Source organism: Podarcis liolepis (assembly GCF_965112155.1).
Source record: "Podarcis liolepis genome assembly, chromosome: 14".
Lineage (NCBI taxonomy): Eukaryota > Metazoa > Chordata > Lepidosauria > Squamata > Lacertidae > Podarcis > Podarcis liolepis.
In genome coordinates, this window is record NC_139569.1 from 25040928 (window position 1) to 25063254 (window position 22327).

The window sequence follows — 22327 nt, forward strand, 5'->3', positions numbered from 1 at the left end:
GGAGGGCACCAAGTTGGGGAATCCTCTTTTGGGAGTTTCATGTAGTTGCATCCCAAGAGGTATCTTTGACCTCATCTAAAGTTGCAAACAGGAAAATGCTTCTCCCACCCCCATTTCCACAACAAATGCTGGTCAAACACCTGAAGGTTAGAGGTGGATCTTGAAGGCAGAAGTTTCTGAAGCCATCTCATTAATTTCGGTGGGTTTACTCTGAGTAGAGCTTAGTTGGAGATATCCCTAGATTTTCTTCTGTCTTTGCAAGTGGTTGGTGTTTTTTTAATCGCTCAGCTATATAATTAGTGGGGCTGCAAGCTGTAATCACTTTAATGGGCAGATTAATCAACTCATGTGTTAGTTGTTTAATCAGAAGGGGCCAATTTTAATGGGCAAGGGCAAACTCTTATTAGTGGGGGCTGAATGTCAAAGGCACACTTCTAATTACAAAGCCACCAGAAAGAAAGAAAAAGCCCAACAGTCCTGACCTGATAGTACTGAGTGATGGCTTTTTATTAATTTGTAAATTATCTCCCCAAAGGCAGCGATATGCAGACTTATTGATTTATATGAAGTGGCCTAGATCCCTCTTTCCTTTATGAAACGATTCCAAAGTGGCTCCCGTGATAAAATGAAATGCAGTGCATTCAGAAGAAATCCAATATAACATGACTAAAGAAACCAAATTCCGACAAGAAAGCATCAATCACGGAGGAAACAGTGCTAAAATAATGAAATCTGGGAGGGAAATCCATCAACTAAGGACAGCCACATCTTGGCCAAAATTCCAGAAGGAAGGGGGGGGGCTCTTTGAAATCATACTCAGAGTAAACCTATTGAAGCCCATGGGATTAAGCTTGTTTTAATCACCAAATGCCATGCCTCTTCTGGTTCTGGGAGACAAGCAGGATGGGGAGCTTGTCACAGCAGGAGGGAGAGCCATGCGTCCCTCTTCACAATGCACGGCCCATCTTTGCCTCTTGGTCTTCCTCCCCTTCTGCTTCTGTATCGGAGTCTGAACTGCCCTCTGCCACAGACTCTCCCCACTTACTACTGTTACCTCTTCAGCTTCCAACACCTTCTTCTCCCAGTCTGCCCTCTCTTCTCCCTCTGGCCACTCATAGTTGTCCCCCCACTGCTCCCCAGGCTCTGAGCCTTCTTCCCTTGGGGCTTCCGCAGCTGGTTCCTCCCAGCCAACCAGTCCATGACAGGCTTGCTGCTTGCTGGATCAATCAATACAATTAAGAGTTTGCAGCTTGTGTGGGGTGCAGCTGGCGAGTGAAAGTGTTTATTTCTGGATGGAGCTGCATAACGCTTTGAGGAACGAGGGTCAGTGGTCACATCTCATCCATACAAAGGGCAAAAGATGAATTACATTCTGTGGGAAAGCAGAAACATGCTCGCACACACCCCAGGGGTCCGGTTCTTTTAAATATGCACTACAGCACCCCATCAAGGTCATTTCAGGCAATGGCGCTGGAGCTGCAGCCGTCATTGTGAGCTTGCAGCTCTCACATTCTGCATCTCAGATGGTCCTAGAAATCTCAGCCGTTTCTAGGAGTTTGGTTAAGGATCAACAGCTGAAGTCCTGGTAGCTAAATGCTTCACTCCATCTCTGAATACCAGGTGCTGTTGGGGGGGGGTTGTATCACAGTAGTTCCCAAACTCTTTCACACACACCCCGGTTCCATAAACTCATCCCCAACATTCTTCAGAACAGTGGTTTGCATGACCCACTAAAGAAGATAATAACCCAATAAAATTCAAAAGTGACAATTAATTGTACACTTATTCAAAATACTGCTAAAACCATTTAATTTAACTAATTCAACAAGACTCATGTACTTGATCCAGTGATGCCAACTTTTCAAAGTCTGATAGTCCTCTACAGCTCCCCTGGCCACCCCCTTGCCTCTTAGCTGCCCCCTAAGTAATCCTGCCTCCCACTTGGAGAACCACTGATGGTGGATCTTGTTGGAATACCTAACCATCATGCCAACCTCCCCAAGCCTCGTGCTGTTGAGATGTCTTGAAGAACAACTCCCATCAGCCCCAGCCAGGATGATGGCACTGTAGTAATCCAAAACACCTGGGAGCTGTACTTCCCAGAACATCTGGGCAACACCAGGTTGGTGAAGGCTGTGTTGCAAGTGCAGAAAGCCTTTCCTAGTACAGTCCTCATTCTGAAACAGGGAGGAGGAGGAGAGACACAGCCCTCATCCTTTACCGCCAGTGTTGTCAGGCGCCCTGCCTGATGTCTCTGCTGCACCAGGTGCTTCTGAAGCTAATAGGCAGTGACAAGTGTATTTTCAAAGGTTTAGCTGCACGTCCAGGAGCAGGCTGAGCTGGCAGGCGTGTGAGGCTTACAGAAGCAGGTAGAGCGTCCTGCCACACTGCTGCCTGGCCTAGGCTTGCCTTTTTCCTCTTCTGTTTCAGATGCTAAACCCAGTTTCAAGACATGACTGAGGAGGGCTCCGTTTTTGGAGCATAGGACCATAGGAAGCTGCCTTATACGGAATCAGACCATTGGTCCATCCAGTGGTGCTGCGTCCTTTGCCAGCACACTGGTTGAGAGTGGGGACGAGGTGTGAAGGGTTCACGAGACTGCACTGCACTGCACTGCACTGCACTGCACTGCACTGACTGCCCATGCAGCGAGGAGCCTGTCTGGCACAATTCTTAAATTTTATACGCCACTAGAATGTAGAAAAACCTCAAGATGGTTTACCAAAAAAAAGACAAAACCATAATTAACAATAAGGTAAAACTTGCAGGAAGTCAAATAACAATAGACTGAGAACAGATTAAAATGCACATCAACTTTTGAAACATCTGGGTAGGCTTGTCTAAGCAAGAATGTTTGTAGCAGGCACCAGAAAGAGCACAGCAAAAGTGCTTGCCTGATGTCAATAGGCAGGGAGTTCTATAGTGTAGATGCTGTCCTACTACAAAAACAATATGGACAATAGGTTGGAGGGAACTGGCCTAAAGAATCTTATAGGATGATAATTTATTATGGCCAGTAAATAACCATTCTGCATTTCATTTCCCACTCCCCAAGCCCAACCTACAAATGCTTGTCTGCAGAAACACTTGCCCATTTTGTTGCTAGGTAAACCTTTTTCAGGTCAGCTAGTTTGGTGAACCTCCAAGGCGGTAAGCAAACATACAAAGAGCCACCATGAATGCCTCTTGGCAATTATTCCCCATGTTCAGATTTGATCCATGGATGGTGCTGCTAAGTAGGTGCTTTCCATCTGTCTTAAGGGGGTTGATTCCTACAATGCAGGCAATTGAGCTAGATGACCCTTGCAGTCCCTTCCAACTCCACAGTTCTGTGATTCTATGATTATGATGTGGTATCACACACACACACACACACACACACACACACACACACACACACACCTGCATGGAAGCAAGGGCTCTTGGGAACAGCGCGGGGGCACATGAGCTGTTCAATCATTTTGATTTCCGAATGTCATTCTCCATGAGACTTGCCGCTGTCAGGTCAGGTTAGAGGAGACGAATGTCTTTGAAGCTGTCTTCTGGGACGTGAATCATGTGGAAAAGAAGTTCTCCGCAGTTGCAGACTTGTGGCTTGTGGAGAAGGCGCTTGAAGCAGATTTCAAAAATGTCCAAGGCTTAATAACCACCACCACCCCAAAAAAAAAGCTGCTTAAAGAAAAACACAGACATCCAGGCAGGCAGCGACCTTTTACAGCCGTTCTGCTCATCCAGCTCTTAGAGACCCTGTGAATGTTTCTTGGGAAGATAAGCTTCAGTGCACGTGCTGATAAAACTCCTCCGCTTGCAGCTGTGAGCTGCAGACTCCACTATCCAAAATGAAAATGGCAAGAGCAACCTTGCACCTTCATTACAGGATTGCTGCTTGGCTCCTGCACTCAAAGGGGGGGGGGTAAAGAGGGGCTCTTGCTCCTTCCCCAAACATGCTTTGCTTTCCCACCGGCCCCTGAGTAAGAGTGACGCTTGTCACACTATAGAACGCTGCAGAATCTCCAAAGCGCTTCCCTGACATGGTTTTAGAGATTTTCCCGATAACGCTCTTTGTTAGATCATTATTGAAGAGGGAAGAAGTGCAGGCTGAGAGCTTGCCCAGCTTGGGGAAAGGCCATTGGCAGGGCACCTGTGTTGTAAACCCAAACCACAGTCGCAGAGCTGGAGGAAAGCTTGTGGGAGTTTGTGAGACGTGGGAGTCCCGAGGAAGGATCCAAAAGACACCAGAATGGCCAGTTCTAATGCTTTTATTGAAGAAAGGCATAGGTTTACAGCACAGCAGTTCCCCTTGGCCCAGCTCAAAGCCTTCCATGGGACGGGCTCCACAGCAAAGAGATGGCCAGGGTGCAGGTGGCCAGTACCCAAAACATTACAGATAGTTCCTCCTCTGGGCTCAGAGCCCAACATCCCAGTTCCCACGGATAAGGGTACCATCAAAGCAAGCCAATTAGTACATCAAAGCAGGCATATCTAAACATGTATGAGCCCAGAACCACAGCAGCTGTTGATTAATGAAAAGGTTATCTTGAGTGCCGACATGGCGTAAGCACAGCTTCTAAAGCTGTTCACCTTCGATACAGAACAACCTGCTTTGCGTGCAGAACGTCCCAGGTTCAACCCCCAATGGCATCTATAGGAAAGGCTTGGAAAGAGACCCTGCCTCAAACCCTGGAAACCCACTGCCAGCCAGTGTAGACAACACTGGGCTAGATGGACCATTGGTCTGACTTGGTATATGGTATCTTCCCGTGTTCCTAGTTGGGGCATGATTGAGATTAGAACCAGGGCTTGCCTAGGAGCCTATCTAAGGAGAGACCACCCCTGAAAAAGGCCCCTCTCCTTTTATTTATTTCAGCAGGACCAGATGTCTAGAAGTTAGCAGCCCCCACTGGCCTTAGGAAATTGGGTTCTCCTTGTGGCAGGGGGCATATCCAGGTCTCAGGCTATCTGTGCTTCCAGAGACCACAAGCCAAAACACAGAGTATCTGCTCTTCTCATATTTTCAATAGGCCTCTTTGGTGATGCGAATTAGCTCTTGGATTTTCCAGGCATAGGGTTCTATCCAACACTCTCTGTCCTCTAGTACAAAGTGAGTTTTAACGTTGCACAAAGGACGAATCCGACGCCATACCTGCGCTAACAGAAACTGATTGCACCACGGATTTCGCAATCTGTTGTGCCACCAAGTTGCCAGCAACCTGCTTGTTCATTATCTCGTGCAACAACATTTCACTGGTGCTAAACCAGTGGAAGAAGTATGCTGCTAAGTGACTTTAACCTAGCTCTAGATTGGATACAGCTGCAGGTTCTAAAAGAATCCAACCTTTCCTAAGATTCCCAAAGTATCCAAGGGACTTCCTTGGAAGGTGTTAGACTCTCCTTCATTGGAGATTTTTAAGCAGAAGTTGGGTGGTCATCTGTCAGGAATTATTTAGCTGCAATTCCTGCGTGGCAGGGGGTTGGATTAGATTATCCTTGGGTACCTTCCAACTCTAGGTAAAAGGTAAAGGGACCCCTGACCATTAGGTCCAGTTGTGGCCGACTCTGGGCTTGTGGCGCTCATCTCGCTTTATTGGCTGAGGGAGCCAGCGTTCAGCTTCCGGGTCATGTGGCCAGCATGACTAAGCCACTTCTGGAGAACCAGAGCAACGCATGAAAATGCCATTTACCTTCCCGCTGGAGCGGTACCTATTTATCTACTTGCACTTTGACATGCTTTCCAACTGCTAGGTTGGCAGGAGCTGGAACCGAGCAACGGGAGCTCACCCCATTGTGGGGATTCGAACCGCCGACCTTCTGATCGACAAGTCCTAAGCTCTGTGGTTTAACCCACAGTGCCACCCGTGTCCCTACCTTTCAACTCTAGCTCTAAATGTCTCTGCTGAAATCAGACCTCAGTCAACACTACCTCCAATGGTTATGGGGAGTATACCAGTATTTCACTGGTAGACAAAATGATTATGCTTTCCATGGGAAAGGTTGTGAGTTCAATCTCTGGTTATGGCCAGTTAGAGAGAGAGAGAGAGAGAGAATACCATTTTTGTCCATGACACTGGAGGGCCAATACCCCTCAGAGGTGGCGTTAATCTGTTTGATGGGCAAATATTGGAACCTGGTACGAGGCCACTTTCTGGGTTCCAGTGGACTCAGCATGATGGGAACAGCTTTCTGCTTGGATCTCTGGAAAGGAAGGTTGGTGGTGTGGCACCTTTTGCTGAAAGATCATGCGGTGGTCGTGGGATTTGGGGAAGGAATACGTGGACCCCAGAGTAGCCTCCTTTCTCCGCTACAAGCTCCCAGTTGTGAGAAGCTGAAGAGGCTTGACAGTTTGCAAGTGTTTGCCTTGAATAATTAATTTTTTTTAAGAGCCTGCTGTTACGTTTATTAAAAATGCAAATTGTTTTTCTTAGCAAATGAAAGTTAAATACCATGCAGGGGGTAAAAAAACAGCGGTGAAAAAAGCTACTGCCTGGGATGAGTGGCTACTTTTTAAAAACTGTGTGTGTGTGTGCGTGAAGGAGGGATGTACGGTACTTCTAAGCGCCTCCATTTCCTCTGAGGGCATCACGCCAAGAGAGCAAGGCTTAGATGGTCCGTTTGATATGAACAACAGTTCAGTCACCATTAAAGGGAAGCCATTAATGCTGACGCTGACAGGCCCTTTGATTGGCAGAGTCGAATCCCATAGAAGATGTTCTTGTGTTCCCTTAAAAGCATCCTCTCTGAGCTTGCAATGTATGAGCTAGACACTTAAAGGTCCACTTTTCAGAGCTGATGGATCGCAACCCAAACAGCCCAGTAGGCAAAGGCAAAGGCTTGGATTATAGGGATTTGGGTGGGGGGTGGGGGGCAGGGAAATATTTTTTTCCTGTTCTCTTGTTACTTTGGATGTACTCAATTTGCAATTGCCGACCAGTGAACGAACTGAAGCACATGGCTATCCTTGGAACTCCACACTGCTCTGAATTTTATGGTGCAGTTCTCTAAAAATGCATAACCTGGTGACAATAATGTTCAAAACTACCTTGTGTTGGGAAAATTGGTTGCAAAAAAAATATGCTTGCATTAGGCAGAATCACATGCAAAAATGCATACTCTCAGGGAAATGCAAACAAATTTTCATGCAGACTTCTTTTGGGGGGATGGAGGAAATCACAAATTAATGGGGGAAATGAGGGAAACAGAGGGAAACTGAAACTATGCTGGAATTCTTCTTTAATCATTGGTTCTTACAAACAATGGCCCTCAGCCGCCGAAACTTGATTTGTCTCAAAATGGGTGTGCCGTAAATGTTTTCATGAAATGAAATCTTGAGAACTTGCATAAGTGGTGCTGCTCAACGAAATGACTCAGCAGATGCACTGTAATGACTGGTTTATCAAAGTCTTCCTCCAAGGAACCCAGCCTCAAAGTAGACATTATAGCGTCTGCACTTGCGATCTGCTGTGGGGGCGAGGGGATTGCACAACTGCAGTCACACCTGGCTTGCTATCTTGACCAGTTTGGTCCTCCCTGCCATGTGTGACATCGTCCTTTCCTCAGTCTCCTTCCCTTCCAGAAGCAGCCATTCATGTGAGGTGGGGTGAGGGAAGGGCCTGGAAAATATGCAAAATGAGGGCTTATGACTCAGTGTTACAGTTGGAAGAGAAGAGGGGTAAACAGACAGATGTGTCACAATGCCTAGTTTGGACTCCTTGGTAATTGAAATACTGTTGTTCACACAGCAGATTTCATGGCCTTGCTGAGGGGAGATTGGGGTGAACCTATGTGCCCGGAAGTGGGCAGTGGTTCTCAGTAGTGGTATCCCCTTGGTGCCTTGTCAGATTGAGCAGCCAGTTTTTAAAAAGGTAAAGGTAAAGGAACCCCTGGCCATTAGGTCCAGTCGTGGCCGACTCTGGGGTTGTGGCACTCATCTCGCTTTATTGGCCAAGGGAGCCGGCATACAGCTTCAGGGTCATGTGGCCAGCATGACTAAGCTGCTTCTGACAAACCAGAGCAGAGCACGGAAACACCGTTTACCTTCCCGCCGGAGCGGTACCTATTTATCTACTTGCACTTTGACGTGCTTTCGAACTGCTAGGTTGGCAGGAGCAGAGACTGAGCAACGGGAGCTCACCCCGTTGCGGGGATTCAAACCGCTGACCTTCTGATTGGGCTTAAAATGGAGCGGGGGCACAGGTCCCCGGAAGCATGTTGCTGAAATGCCAGTCTCTCTCTTTTTTTGCAAGAGGGTGCAGTCTGGGGACACCTGAGGCTGCAGCCTGGCTGAAGCTAAGCGGGTGTGAACCTGATCTGTCCCTTGGATGTGAGACGATGGAGATCTCTGTGCAGGAGCAGGATATACAAGTATAATGTGTTTGTTTTTCCAAAAGAGAGATGCCACCCCCCTACACACACACCTTCCCATGCATGTGGCACATTCTGGGACAGGTACGGTATTGCATGCGGCTGGTGGAGTTCTGCAAGTAATTGCCCTGTCATCTCATCCTTCTCCTACAATTACTTGCCGGGTGGCTGGCTGACAGCTTATCAGTTCCCCAGCACCTCCATGACAAAATACTCCGCGGTTGCAATCAGATCCACCCTCCTGCCAAAGGAGTCATAAGTATTTTGCATTGTTTCTTTTTTCGTTCACCTCGTTTTGCTCATTTGGAGATACTTTGCCTGACCACCAGGGGTGGGGGTGGGGGGCTGGAGCCTGGGACGGGGTGGGGATGTGGCAAAAACCACCTCCGACTTTTGCATTTGGGTTGGTTGTTTTTTTTCTCCTCCTCCCGCTTTTCTTTCCCCCTTTTCGCCACCTACCATGAGTTCTTTTTTTCCCCTTTCATAGTGCGGACGAAACGCCGAAAACTTCGACCGGTTTTTCACTCGCCACCCACCTGTCTTAACACCACCCGACCAGGAAGTCATCAGGAACATTGACCAATCAGAATTCGAAGGATTTTCCTTTTGTAACTCTGAGTTTTTTAAACCTGAAGTCCAGAGCTAAGTAGCCATTGTAGACCATAAGCATCACCCTCCCGCATCCATTACCATCTGCTCCCAGCAGCTGTTGTGGTGACATCCTCTGTTGCAAACCATTAGCCGTCATGATCTGAATTTATTTTGTGGTGATACTAGAATGACCATGTTTCAAAGACTGTGGGGAAAAGAAAGATCCTCGTTTCTGTAGGCTTAATAACACTTGGGATGGGACACAAGGCTTGGGAAGAAAGCCAATTTGCTTCACAATCAGCCTGAGAAAACCCACCTAGTCCTTGCTTTAGAGCAGGGGGGCTGTGGCCCTCCATATGTGGCTGGACTCCACATCCCATCACCTCTGACCTTAGCCCATGCTGGCTAGGACTGCTGGGAGTTGCAGTCCAACAACATCTGGAGAGTCACGGGTTCCCCGCCCTTAGATTAGGGGACGAGCAGTGGATTAATTTAATAACTTGTAAAAATCCTGCAGATGCTGCCATCCTTCTCTGCCTCTATTACGTACTTTGCAACAGGACTGGCTGTTACTGCCTTTTCACTTTTGCAGGATGGGCTATTTTGCTTGCTTTTAAAAAATGCATTGGGGAATCCCTCCCACATTTTTTCAAAGGGTGCTATCTCCAGAAGAAGCTGGGGGATCTTTGGTGGGGGGAATCATTCAGCACACGCGAACCAGTTTCCTTTTGAGTCCTTGCAACACGACCGAATCCAGCCTGAATGCAGATGCAGCCCACAGCCATTTTTTTACTGCAGCTGCACAGGAACGCCTGCAGATTGCCTTTGCATTGCAAATTGACGGCGCTGAGTTTTCTCCCTTTGGTCTTGCATGTGGGGGTGTGGGAAGCACAGCCAGGATGTAGGACCCCATAAATCTCCATGAAGTGAAGGAGACTTGGGGGCGGGGCATGCCTGGATCTACACATACACAAACTGAATAGCAGTTTCTGGAGGCCACAGAAGGGGAGAGGGGTCTTGTGATCGAATCCTGCTTGCTGGTTTCTCACAGGCATCTGGTTGGCCTATGGGAAATCAACTAGATGAGCCACTAGGATGTTGGACTAGGTGAGCCACCGGCCTGATCCAGCAGCATTTTCTTGAGCATTATCCCTGAGGACCCTTGGGAATTGCTGGGGAGGGGATGATCTCTTACAGAGCATTTACAGCCTCCTCATCAAACTACAGTTCCCAGGATGCTTTGGGGGAAGGGAGAGCAAGCTAAAGAGTCAGCATTAAGTACTTATTTACACAGCACATAGGCAAACTCTGCTTTTACAGGAGACAGTGATTATCACCAGCTTGGATGGTTTTAAAAGGGGATTAGACAAATACATGCAGGAGAGGGCTATTGATGACTACTAGCCAGGATGGCTATGCTCTGCCTTCATGATCAGAGACAGCAATGCTTCTGAATACCAGTTGCTGGAAACCACAGGACGGGAGCAACTCTTGGGCTTGGGTCCTGCTTCTGGGTTTCCCATAGGGGCATCCGGTTGGCCTCTGTGAGAACAGGGTGCTGGACTAGATGGGCCATTGGCCTGATCCAGGAGGCTGTTCTTACGTCCAACCTCCCCGCTTCCACCCCATGCTTCGCTTAAAATTGTGCACATGCATTCCCAGAGATAACGTGACAGGAATCTGACAGGTCCTGCATTTTAACACATGGCTTGAGACGCTGTGTTGTTCATTTTGCCCCTAAGAAACTAAAGAGTGCCCTGAGACTGGATCAGACCAGAGGTCCCTCAAGTGCAACGTCTTGCTTCCCACACTGTGGGAAAATTGCATACAAAAAAATGTGCATATTAGGAGATACTTGCACTCAAGGCATATCCACACTCACCTTTCTTTCCTCCATGCTTTCCAGACACAGTCCGTACTTTAAAGCTACATGTCTGAGCATCCTTTTGTCTCCTCCAGAGCTTTCCTCATGAAAACCCACAATCCATGGGAAACCCTAATTGCCATTTGTTGCACTTCAGCTTTAAAGAGCAGGGGGGTTTTGGTAGGGAAGTCTTCATGGCCAAAAAAGGACGCTCGGACATGTAACTTGAAAGTACAGAGCTGTGCCTGGAAAGAGCAGGGTAAAAACTAAGTGAGGATGAGGCTTTAAATGGTGGTGAATTTTCTTGAGGCTTTTAAAAATAAAAATAAAAATTGCAAACCGATTTGGAAATGTGGAGAAGTCGTCTTAAGATTGGATAAATGAGAAGTTGAGGGGAACCAAAACTGGCAGATTTGCCGGGCTGTAGCTTAGTGGTAGAGCATGTGCTTGGCATGCAGAAGGTCACTTGCCAATGGCATCTGCAGCAAGGGCTGGAAACATTCCCTTGTCTGAAACCCCAGAGAGCCACTGCTGCCGATCAGTGTAGACAATTCTGAGCTAGCTGGTCATGGTGGGTCTGACTCTTTGCCAGGCAGCACCATACGCTCCTCCTTAAGTTGCAAAGCTCTGGGTTGCAAGAGAGAGAGAGAGAACTTCTCACTGTCCATTTTCTGTGGTTTGCAGCCCAAAGGGGCCAGCGACATCCTGCTTCTCAGTCCAGGTTGATGCTGAGCTGGTGGCAAGCAGGTTGGCCAGGGGCTTCTTCCCAAGCAGAGGCTGCGGCTCAGTGTGGGCTCCCAGAGTTTCAGGCTAATTTCTAACCACACGCAGACTGATGCCTGAGCTCCCGGGAAGAAAGAACAGGATCACACGCAGGCAGGGCCATGTCAGTCGATTCCCTGCTCATAACCCATCAGTTGGCTACAATCTGGTCTGGCAAAGCTGAACAAGATGGCAGGATTTCCTGGGAATGCTTTGGAACCAATGGTCACCCTAGTATCTACCACTCATGTCACGGTGTCGACGTTACCCTATCAAACCTTTGTGGGTTTCTTTCCTTAAAAGTATTTGGGGTGGGGTGGGGTGCTGTCTGTCCAGTTGCCAAATCGACAAACTCCTGTCTGTTCCACTGCGCTTTACGTGTGTCAAAAACCTGAGTATTTTTACTAAAATGAAGCTGATATTTAAAAGTCCAAACAGTATTTGTGTAACTTGACTGAAGCTGTATTTTATTTTATTTTATTTTATTATTTTATTTTATTGTCTCAACTAATCTTCTGAAAGTAACAAAGACTTGCCACTGGAATTCTCCTTTGCCAGTAGGGCTGGCAACCTTAAAGGAAAATGAAATGGGTTCTTTTAAGACTCGGATGCTGCTCGGACACCTTTTATTCTCTCTTTGGGGGTGGGGAGGGGTTCTTCACTTACCGTTTGCTTTGAGTTGTTCATGTGCCAATTTTTTTTTCCAGATACAATTATAAAATAAAGAGTCAGAAATCTTGGTTGGAGGAAAACTCAATTTATTTGTAAACGAGACTAAATGACAGTATGGTGATAAGCATGGGGGTTACTGCAGAAGAAAATTGCAAGCAGAATCACAGCTCAAATCTGTTTGCAAACGATTTACAGAGTTAAAATTTGAAAGCATTTCCAGGTGTGGGTGCTCAGAATTATACTTCAGCTTTCCAATGCAACCTGGTGCCTTCCAGATGTTTTGGACTACAACTCCCATCAGCCTCAGCTAGCATGGCCATATGATGCTGGGTTCAATGTTAATTGTAGTCCAAAACATTGGGAGGGCACAAGGTTGGGGAAGCCTGAACTAAACTACTAAACTTAGCATGTGAAGTCCTTAATGTTGTGAGCTTGAAAGTGTTCTTTCAACAAGGCCTTATTACTGCTTTTATAAAATTGTTTGATGTGATCAGTTTGTGTTTTTTTAAGGAAAAAGAAAGGAAAGTGCTCCCCTCTCCAGACTGAAATTTCAGGTCTGCATTTCAGTTTGTGGGAAAGTCTATCTAAGCAGTTTTATACACTAGATAATCTGGGTGGAAGAGCCTAACAGGTACTGATGAGCAGCCCAATCTTAAAAAGCCTTCCTCCAGGAAACTCATCACAGTGGTGGACCCTTTGAACTTCTGAGTTCATTAGGACCTTCTGAGAGAATGTAACCCATCAGGACAGGATACAAGCTATCTGTAGCATCTACATACCTGGAGCAGCCTGGTCTGGGAGCCACGAATTCACATCTTACAATGACATTTAAGCCACTTGGACTTAACATGCTTTTGGATGGATCCAGATGAACACTCTCGTCTCCATTCCCCATTAACATTGACCCAGTGCAGCAACTCTGAGGCTGGCAATCAAGTGGACCAGGTTTGCACAATAGGTGTGTCACTAGTCAACCCTTCTTGAGCAAGGTGGAAAGATCTGGGTGGTCCAATTAGCCTGCTCCTTTGCTGAGCTGAATTCCATGTTCCCTGCCCTGTAAATGTATGCAAAAATTGGATGGGATCCCTGCTAGAAAGGGAAGGTGCTGTGACTTTGTCTCCTGCACAACTATTGAACAGCCGGCATAAGAAGCCATAAGGCAGGTATAGGCAAACGCGGCCCTCCAGGTGTTTTGAGACTACAATTCCCATCATCCCTGACCACTGGTCCTGTTAGCTAGGGATCATGGGAGTTGTAGGCCAAAAACATCTGGAGGGCTGAGTTTGCCTATGCCTGCCATACGGCCTAACTTCGCTCAAGCCAAAGAATGGAAGATCATACCTTTGCTCCGCAAATGAAGCAGCCTTCCTCTGCTAGGTATTTCAAAAATGTTGGTGATGTTTTTGATGGGGGGCACCCCCAAAGTGTTTGCCCCATCAGGTCCCACCTGGTCATTGCATGAGACATCAGCAGCCTGTGGTTTTGCTCTGGAGGCAGATGTCCTTGTGAGCAAATAGCAGCCTTGGGATGTATCTGGTGATGGACTTATCTGCACTTACCTTTTGCCCCACTCTTTCCAAGTAGAAGTCCTCACTTTAAAGCTCCATGTCTGAGCACACACACTCCAGAGCTTTCCCCATGAAACCTGCTATTTAAAGCTGAACAAATGGCTACTTGGGTTTTCCCACGGAATACAATGAGCTGACAGTTGCTGCAGTCTTACACTCACTTACCTAGGAGTCAATGGGTCTGACTTGGATTGCAGTTTGGGGCTGGGAGTCAGTCTCACTGCATTTGAGTAATGGCCATGGATTGGTGGCAGAGCACTTGCTCTGCATGAAGAAGGTCCCAGGTTCAATCCCTGGAAGCATCTCTAAGTATGACTGGGAATGTCTCCTTCCTGAAACCCTGGAGAGCCACTGCCAGCCAGTGTAAACAATACTGAGCTGGGTAGACCGGTGGTTAGGATAAGGTAGCTTCCTGCCTTCCTATTTAAATCAGCCTTCTATTCAAAATCATGAGGGCTAGAATCTTAGCTTAGTGGTAGACCATCTGCTTTCACTTCAGAAGGTCCCCAGGCACAATCCTTGGCACCTTTAGGTAGGGCTAGGAGCCTCCCCTGCCTGAAATGCTGGGGAACTGCTGCCAGTCAGTGTAGGCATTACAGAGATAGATGGACCATTGATCCAACTTGGCAGAAGGCAGCTCCAAGTAAACATGCAACAGATGGTGCTGCCCAAAATATGTTATTGGGCAATAGCCCTCAGTAACATCAGTATCCCTGGTGCAACCAACCCACTGAAGACCTAAACATGCCTGCCATCATTTTTGAAACAAACTTCGCTTTTTATCTTGGTCTCCCTTATTATCTTAAACAAGCATTTGGTAAATCTGTAATCTCTGAGTTTGGGAAGATATAGAGCCAACCTGAAACTTATTTATTTCTTTAAGTGTCTGTCAGACAGGATTATTATACCTAAGGTAGGGATCCCTTAAAATGGTTAGAATCTCATCAGGGCTCAGAATATAGCCTGCTTCAGGCCAGATCCAACCTTTATAAGATACTGAATGTGCAAAGAGATGAGCTAATTCCTTGTTTAAGCGCTAGTGGTAATGGGGATGGCTTGGGACAAATAGCTGAGGTCAACCAGAGAGTGATGAAACCACCAAGAAATGGGTTTGGCCGTCAATCAACTCAAGTCATTGGCCCATCTGACCACATCCTGCCACTGGGGTTGATGACATTCCTCCAAGGTATTTCAGCTCCTACTGAATGAATGAAGCTTTGGAGGGTGTAAGAGGACCCTGCTGCAAGAGAAAACTACTATTGGCTACTAAAGGGATGGAGCTCATAGGGGTAAGTTATGTGGTCAGGGGACAGAGCCCTGTTCCAAGACTCCTTTATGACTGAAATAATTTCATGGAGAATCCAGTCATTTTCAACCAGCTTCTCCAATCTGGTGCCCTCCAGATGTTTTGGATTACAACATCATCCTGCTATGCTCACTTAGTTTTTATCAAAGATTATTTGACCTGAGGGTGGCAGGGATTGAATCTGGGGCCTTCAGCATGCCATTCAACTGTTCTTCCTTTGAGCTATGGCCCCTCCCAATCCATTTGCATGGAATGCTCTCATGTCAATCACAGGCAAGTGGTGAGAACACAGCTTCCTGGGCCACATAACAAAAAGAAACTTAAGGGATGAGCTGTGGCTTGCACAACTTCTCATTGAAAAGTTAGACCTTTGCAACATGAGAGTCTGTCATCATCTCAGCTGTGTGTCAGAAAGCACCTACATTAAATATGTGATTGGATGTTTCACCCATCTCAGGGTCCTTAATAGGTGGCCATTTTGCTACATTCTCTACCACACATTAGTAGGCTGGTGAAAAAGTTCATCCCACAAAAGCTTGCTCATTCATATGGTCCTAATGATTTCAGCCATGTTGGCATTTAATCAGCAGCCAGGCAGGAGTAATGCCAGAGGCTGTGAATGCTGGTTCAGCTGCTCCAGCCCCCATAGTTTAGATGTGGGTAGGTGACAGACCTACTATGATGCAATCACCAAGCAGAGGCCTCTCTGGGAGGGCCAGAACCTCTGGCGTGCTTCCAAATTCTGACAACCTTAATGACTATAGAATCCAAGAGAAATTATAGAAAGTGATTATTGTTTGGCAAATATTTGTTTGTTTGTTTGTTTGTTTGTTTAAAAAAACTAGCTCTGATCCCAAGAATGTACACTCAAGGGTTTTCCTGCGTAGGAAAAGAGGAAGCTCTTCAATACTGAATCAGACCCCTGGTCCATCTAGCTCAGTATTGTTTACACCAACTTTCCTCAAACTCAGCCCTTTTGGCCTACAACTCCCATGATCCCTAGCTAGCAGGACCAGTGGTCAGGGATGATGGGAACTGTAGTCTCACAACATCTGGAGGGTCAATGTTGAGGAAGCCTGGTCTACACAGATAGGCAGTGGGTCTCCAGGATTTCAGGCAGGGTTCCCTCCCAGCCCTACCTGGAGCTGCCAGGGATTGAACTTGAGGCCTTCTGCATGCAAGGCAGATGCTCTGCCACTGAGCTATGTGTGTATGCATGCACTCACCACCCTGTCTTCCACCCAATCTCTAATTGGAGGGAAGCCATATGGACCATGAGACTTTCCGAAGAACATCAGAAGAGCTTGCTGGATCAGCCAGTGGCCCATCTAGTCCTGTTCTCATAGTGGCCAACCAGTGCCTGTAGGAAACCAGCAAGCATCTTCCCCAAAACATCTGGTGGGCACCAGGTTGGAAGCCATCCAGGGTTCCCCTTTCACTGCAGCACCATTATTGCATAACTAGAATTTGGGCAGGGAATCCCTGGATTGGCTTCCTCATAGAAGGTATATACATAACAAAACAAGCGATGAGCATCATTAACTAAGATGTCCTTTTGCACCAGGGAGTGAAAGGGAGTTACACAAGAGTGCTTCTGTCCACAAGGTGTAGCACAAGAACTGGGAATCTGTAGACATCCAGATGTCATTGGCCTACAGTTCCTATTATTATCCCTGGATGTTGACCAACATCTGTGGAATCCCAGCCATGCCCAAAGGGCTACAGGTTCCCCGTCCTTGGTACTGCAGAAGAAGAGAGCTCTGCCCTCAGCATGCAAAATGCTCCCCTTGCTGCAACAGAAGCATTTATGCCTTGTTTTCTGGCTCTAGTTTACTGTGCTTTACAGGGATGCTTCCTTCACCAAGTCTTTTCCTAACTCTGTATTGCAAATCTGTGTTTCAATGAAACGTTTGCATGATAAGAAACTACTATGACTGCTGCTATTAATATAATTATTATTATTATTATTCCAACTACTGCTGCTATCATTTTCATCTTCACCACCACATGAAGGAGAATGACTTCATGTCCCCTCTGTAAGGGCAGTAGCATTGTTCTAGGGATATTCAATACAATGCAAGATGGGAAAAAAGTGTTTCTCTCTGTGTTGCTGTTTTCCACTGTTTCCTCCTGAAAATACACTCACTGCATAAATATGTCACTACCTGGAATGTAAGATGTCCAATTTAATGCATGGCCTTTCCCAAGAATGTTTGAAAATTGATATATAAAACATAAAACTCGTAGGCTGTGCTGGAGAAATGGGTTGAGTGCGCACACTCTCGAAGGGATGGGAGTGAGTCTGACACTTAACTGAGCAGCAATTCTCGTCACCAAACTCCTAGCCCACTTTTTCATATTAAAAATGCATTACATTAATAGTATTATTAATACAAAAAGAAAATAAGTAGCACTCTTATATGCGATTATTGCTATAAATTTCTAGCTTGCTCAAAGTGCTGCACATATGTTGTCTCTGTAACTCTCATAATGATCCACTCCAGCAGATTATTGCCCCCAAATTACAGAAGGGGCGACTGAGGCTGCAGGAACCAAGGTATACCTGAGGCCACGTAATGATGTGTCCAGCTGGGAATTCCCAGCTCATGCTTCATACCTGCTTGCCACTGAAGATCATATCCATTCTGAGTAAATGAGCATATGCTTGGGATCAGACCACAAGCCTCACCAGCTTAGAAAGCTTTAAAATGAGTGAGGCCACCTTTACTTGTGGGCAGCTTTCTGCAGGCCCCATGTCAGTGGTGGGTGTGGCCAGAGTCAAAAGTGGGAGGAGAAATGGATATGACTGTTACCTGTGTATACTTAGGCTACATTCCAGGCGCACACAAGTTTTCGGCACCCACCGACTCCAGACGAGCAAGAGGCATTATCGGACAAATTCCAGCCCGGCAAAAGTATTTGAGGAGCATGTAGAACAGGGCCAGCAAGAAGAGCATAGTTGGGGGGGAGTCCTGAGGGCCAGATTGACCTGGGGGGACAGTGCTTTGGCTCCCAGACCTGAGGTTCCCCATCCCTGCCTTAAAAAATGCTTTGAGAACTCAGGCTGCAGAAGCAGCAGTAGAAATCTGCTCTTCCTAGATTGCTGTGTGCACACATTGGATTGTAACCATTGCTCAGATCGGTCTAAAACAAGGGGATATTTATCCCTGCGGAGACACATAGCCCAGTGTCTCCCAGTGACTGCTGCAGGTCCACGGCAATGGCACATCGATATATCTCCTTCGAAATTGGAATGGCTATTCCTTCCCTCTCCTCTTCTGAGCTGCCTGATGGGTCTGGCGGCTGGTTTGTTGGGGGGGGCAAGTTCTCTGCCCTGCTCCCCCCGCTCCGTTCCCTCGGCCTCCTTTTTAACCCTGTGCTTTTCATCCAACAGAAAGACAAGCACGACACTTCCAACTTCGATAAGGAGTTCACGAGGCAGCCTGTGGATCTCACGCCCACCGACAAACTCTTCATCATGAACTTGGACCAGAACGAGTTTGCAGGATTCTCCTACACTAACCCTGAGTTTGTCATTCATGTTTAGGCGATGTGGCAAATCCTTCTGGTCCTCTGCTTTTGTAATCACAGTCCTGAATTCCAGATTGCCTTGTATATATGGACACGAGTCTTCCGGGATTAATGGTGCATCCGTTCCGACATCCACATGCCCTCGTTGGAGAAGAGAGGGACGTCTGTCTTTGGCCACTTCTCCTCTGTGTGTGCAATATATGGTTTGTTCTTTGACTGGTCTGCAAAAGGAATAGCGTTTCTAGAATCTCTAGCTAGTTGGCTAAACTACCAATAGAGTTTTGAAACGTGTCAAAGAGTATTGTCTCGAAATATCAACTTTACTACTGTCTTTGTATTTTCAAATGAAACTGAAATGCCAGTGTTTTCTTGTCTTATTTGAATGCTAAGCATGGTCAATATCCTCAGCCGTCGTGCCACAGCGTTTTGCCATGACTGTGACCTTGTTTCCCAAGATTCTTTCTGTTCGTTTGTTTCTGTTTAAGCCAGAACTGAACCGAGTCAACCCTGTTGATGTGAAGACGTCTGCTTCATAAACTTGCTTATCTTTTGAAATCTACCTGTCTTCCACGTTAGTTTCTGTCAACACATTTGGGAATTGCCCGTCAAATATCCAGGCAGGAAACTTCCAAAAAAGGAATTTCTGTCTATGGTCTTGTAAATGTTGCTTCTGCTTCTTCATTTTTGTAAGGAAAAAAATGGAGATGGCCTTTTCAAATTATTGGAACCATTGACAGTTTTAACAGTGCCCTATGATGATTTTTTTATTATTTCAAGACAAAATTTTGCACGTCAATAGTTATGGAAGAATTTTCAGAATTTGACCCGGTGACTGAAGCTGTCTCCACAAGAGGAAGGCGAGCTTATTCTGGTGGCTTGCCTGGATCAAATGTTGGCTAAATTAATTAGTTTTAATTTTATTAATTTTTTCTTCCACCTTTCCTCCCAGGAGCTGAAGGTGGCACTTATATTTCTCCTCGCCCATTTTACCTTCAAAACAACCCTGCAAAGTAGCTTAGGCTGTGAGTGAGAGAGTAGCCCAAGGTCACCCAATGAGCTTCATGGCCAAGTGGGGTTTTGAACCCTGGTCTCCCAGGTCCTAGTCCAACACTCTAACCACTACACCACACTGGCCCTGCAACCATCATAGGTTCAAATTTCCCCTTTTTCAGGGCTTGCTCTTTTAGTAATACAAAACCTTATGCATTTTTTAAAAGGAAAATTAGAATGTTATTTTAAAAAATCCTTCTGGTATTTTTAATAATCACTTTGAGTATCCTTATGGTGGAGACGCAAAGAAGATGGCACCATATGGCAAAGTCTAGCCAGAAGAATGAGATGGACCTTCATCTGGGGGTAAAAATTGAGCTTGTGCTCAATTCAAAGTGGTTTTCATACACACACATAAACATTTGTTTCTTTTCCTATTTTAAAAGTAAGGCACCATGCATGTGTGTGAGTGTAAAGACAGGAGATATATTGTGGATCCTCTGTGCAAAACCTCGTTCTCTATCCCCATCCCAGAAGTCCTTTGGGAAAACATAGGAAGCCATGAAGCTCTCCTGCCACCTAAAAGGCCCTTCCTGTTGACTTGCATGGAGATATCCCCCTTCCTTGAGGAGTACAAAGACGTTCAGGACAGCAGTGAGTTGAGGATGGAGATCAAAGCACACGTCCCTTTGATCTAACCCCTTCTACTGGGCCACCAGGGAGCTCCATGTCGGTGTATGGAGCTCTGTATCAGGATTTGCATAAAATCCCACTGTGTGCTAGCTGGCCTTGTTCCCAGGTAAGTGTGCAGAGAACCACAGAGCCTCGATCTATGGATTATCTTTTGGGAACTAGGTGGCCTTGAAGGCCATCTGCATCTCAATGACTCAGCAATTGCCATCCTCTACACCAGAGCTTTCCAAACTTTTCTTGCTGGTGGCACACTTTTTAGACATGCATCATTATGCGACACAGTATTTCAGTTTTACTAGCAAACCAGAGGTTAAACTAACCCCTTTCTAGCCTCGGGAGGAGCGCGGGAAGCATTTGCACAACACCTGCACATTGCAGCCAACACACTAACATGCAGACCATCCAAGTGTCTCTATTTTCCAGGGACGTCCCTAATTTAGAGAAGCCATCCCAGTTTCTGATTTGATCCCAGAATGTCCCACTTTTCCTTAGGATGTCCCTATTTTCATTGGAGAAAATTGGAGGGTTTGGATTTAACCCCCGAAACTGTCTGAAGGCAATCCTGTATAGGGAAGGGTTTTTTTAATGTTTTATTATGTTTCTATATATTTTGGAAGCCTCCCAGAGAAGCTGGAGCAACCCAGTAAGATGTGTGGGGTATAAACAGTAAAATTATCATTATGGAATGGAACGTCCCTATTTTCATCATAGAAATGTTGGAGGGTATGTAATGTTTCATGACACTCAGTTTGGAAAGCTCTGCTCTACACACTTGCATGGGAACAGGGGTGCCAATGTGAATTAAATATGGCGGGGGCAGGTAAGCCCCACCCCACATAAGCAATCAGAAGATGTGGTGAGCACACACCATTTGAATGGCAATTTCCATCAATTTGGGGGAGGCAGACCCCTCAAATATTTTATTGGCAGGTCATGAAGGGATCTCAGCCCCTAGGAGATGGCTCCTATGCCTGGGAATGAGTGGGGCTTAATTAAACAATCAGTGTGAGTTTATTGGTCTAGCCAAAGACCATGACAAACCTGCAGCAACAGTACCTGGCGATGAGAAGTCACACACAGAGCTGCTGAAGCACTGTAGGTCATATGAAGATCTGGTGTGGATAAGAATGGGGAAGCTCCAGCCCTCTGGGTGTTGCTGGACTCCAACTCCCAACAGCCCCAGCCAGCATGACCAATGGTCAGGGTTTATGGGACTTAGGGTCCCAACAGCAGCTGGAGGGCCACAAGCCCTTGCTGGTGGTATATAGCATATTCCAAAGGTTCAAGGCACTTCACAGATATCGTCTCAGTGATCCTAACAACAGCCGTGTAAGGCAGCCCATATTGCAAAGCTGAAGCCGGGTTTGAAAGTCGAGCCACTTGCATCAGGCCCACCTAGCAGATTTGTGAGTCTTGAAATTGGGATTTCGGAGCTCGCACACTAATGCTGCAACTCTGTGTATGCCCACTCCGTGGTAGTCCAAGGAGCTTCCTCTCAGGTAAGTGTGCACAGGATTACAACACTTGCCTCTACACCAGACCAGCGGGGAACCAATGATAGCAAAGCAACCGCTGATCAGCACAGTGTGGTGGAAAGGAGACTTTTGAATACAAGACCTTGGCCCACACAAGAGCATCGACATCTGTTCAAAGCACTTCCACCCCTTTTCAGGAAAAGCAATCTCCCCAGGGGTCTCCTTTCTCTTGCTAATCAGCAACAGAAAGCAATTGCATATCCTCCAACATTTCTCTGACATATCCCGTCCATCTGACTGGGTTGCCCCAGCCACTCTGGATGGCTTTCAGCATATATGAAAACAAAATAAAACATTAAGCATTAAAAAATTTCCCTATACAGGGCTGTCTTCAGATGTCTTCTAAAGGTTGTATGGTTACTTACGTCCTTGGCTTGGGGGGGGTCACATAACTCCAAACCCTCCAACATTTCTCCAATGAAAATAGGGATGTCTTAAGGAAAAGTGGAACATTCTG

The 22327-nt window shown here is 46.5% G+C and overlaps 1 protein-coding gene and 1 long non-coding RNA gene across 3 annotated transcripts in view; one reads left to right on the forward strand and one right to left on the reverse strand.

Annotated features, from left to right (window-relative positions):
• PRKCB (protein kinase C beta) overlaps positions 1 to 19211 on the forward strand; it is a 185410-nt gene extending 166199 nt beyond the window's left edge. The window contains exon 17 of one of the 2 annotated variants that reach the window (XM_083473978.1): positions 18516 to 19211. In XM_083473978.1, the coding sequence (XP_083330104.1) occupies positions 18516 to 18668 (153 nt within the window). In that variant the 3' untranslated portion in view covers positions 18669 to 19211. Of the gene's footprint in view, positions 1 to 8845; positions 12316 to 18515 lie in introns of those variants that run through there. The other variant, XM_083473977.1, reaches the window with a different exon arrangement.
• Positions 12766 to 22327, reverse strand: part of LOC310692781 — a 30694-nt gene continuing 21132 nt past the window's right edge. Inside the window, exon 2 of the long non-coding RNA XR_014518897.1 lies at positions 12766 to 16087. This is a non-coding gene — a long non-coding RNA (uncharacterized lncRNA). The remainder of the gene's footprint in view (positions 16088 to 22327) is intronic.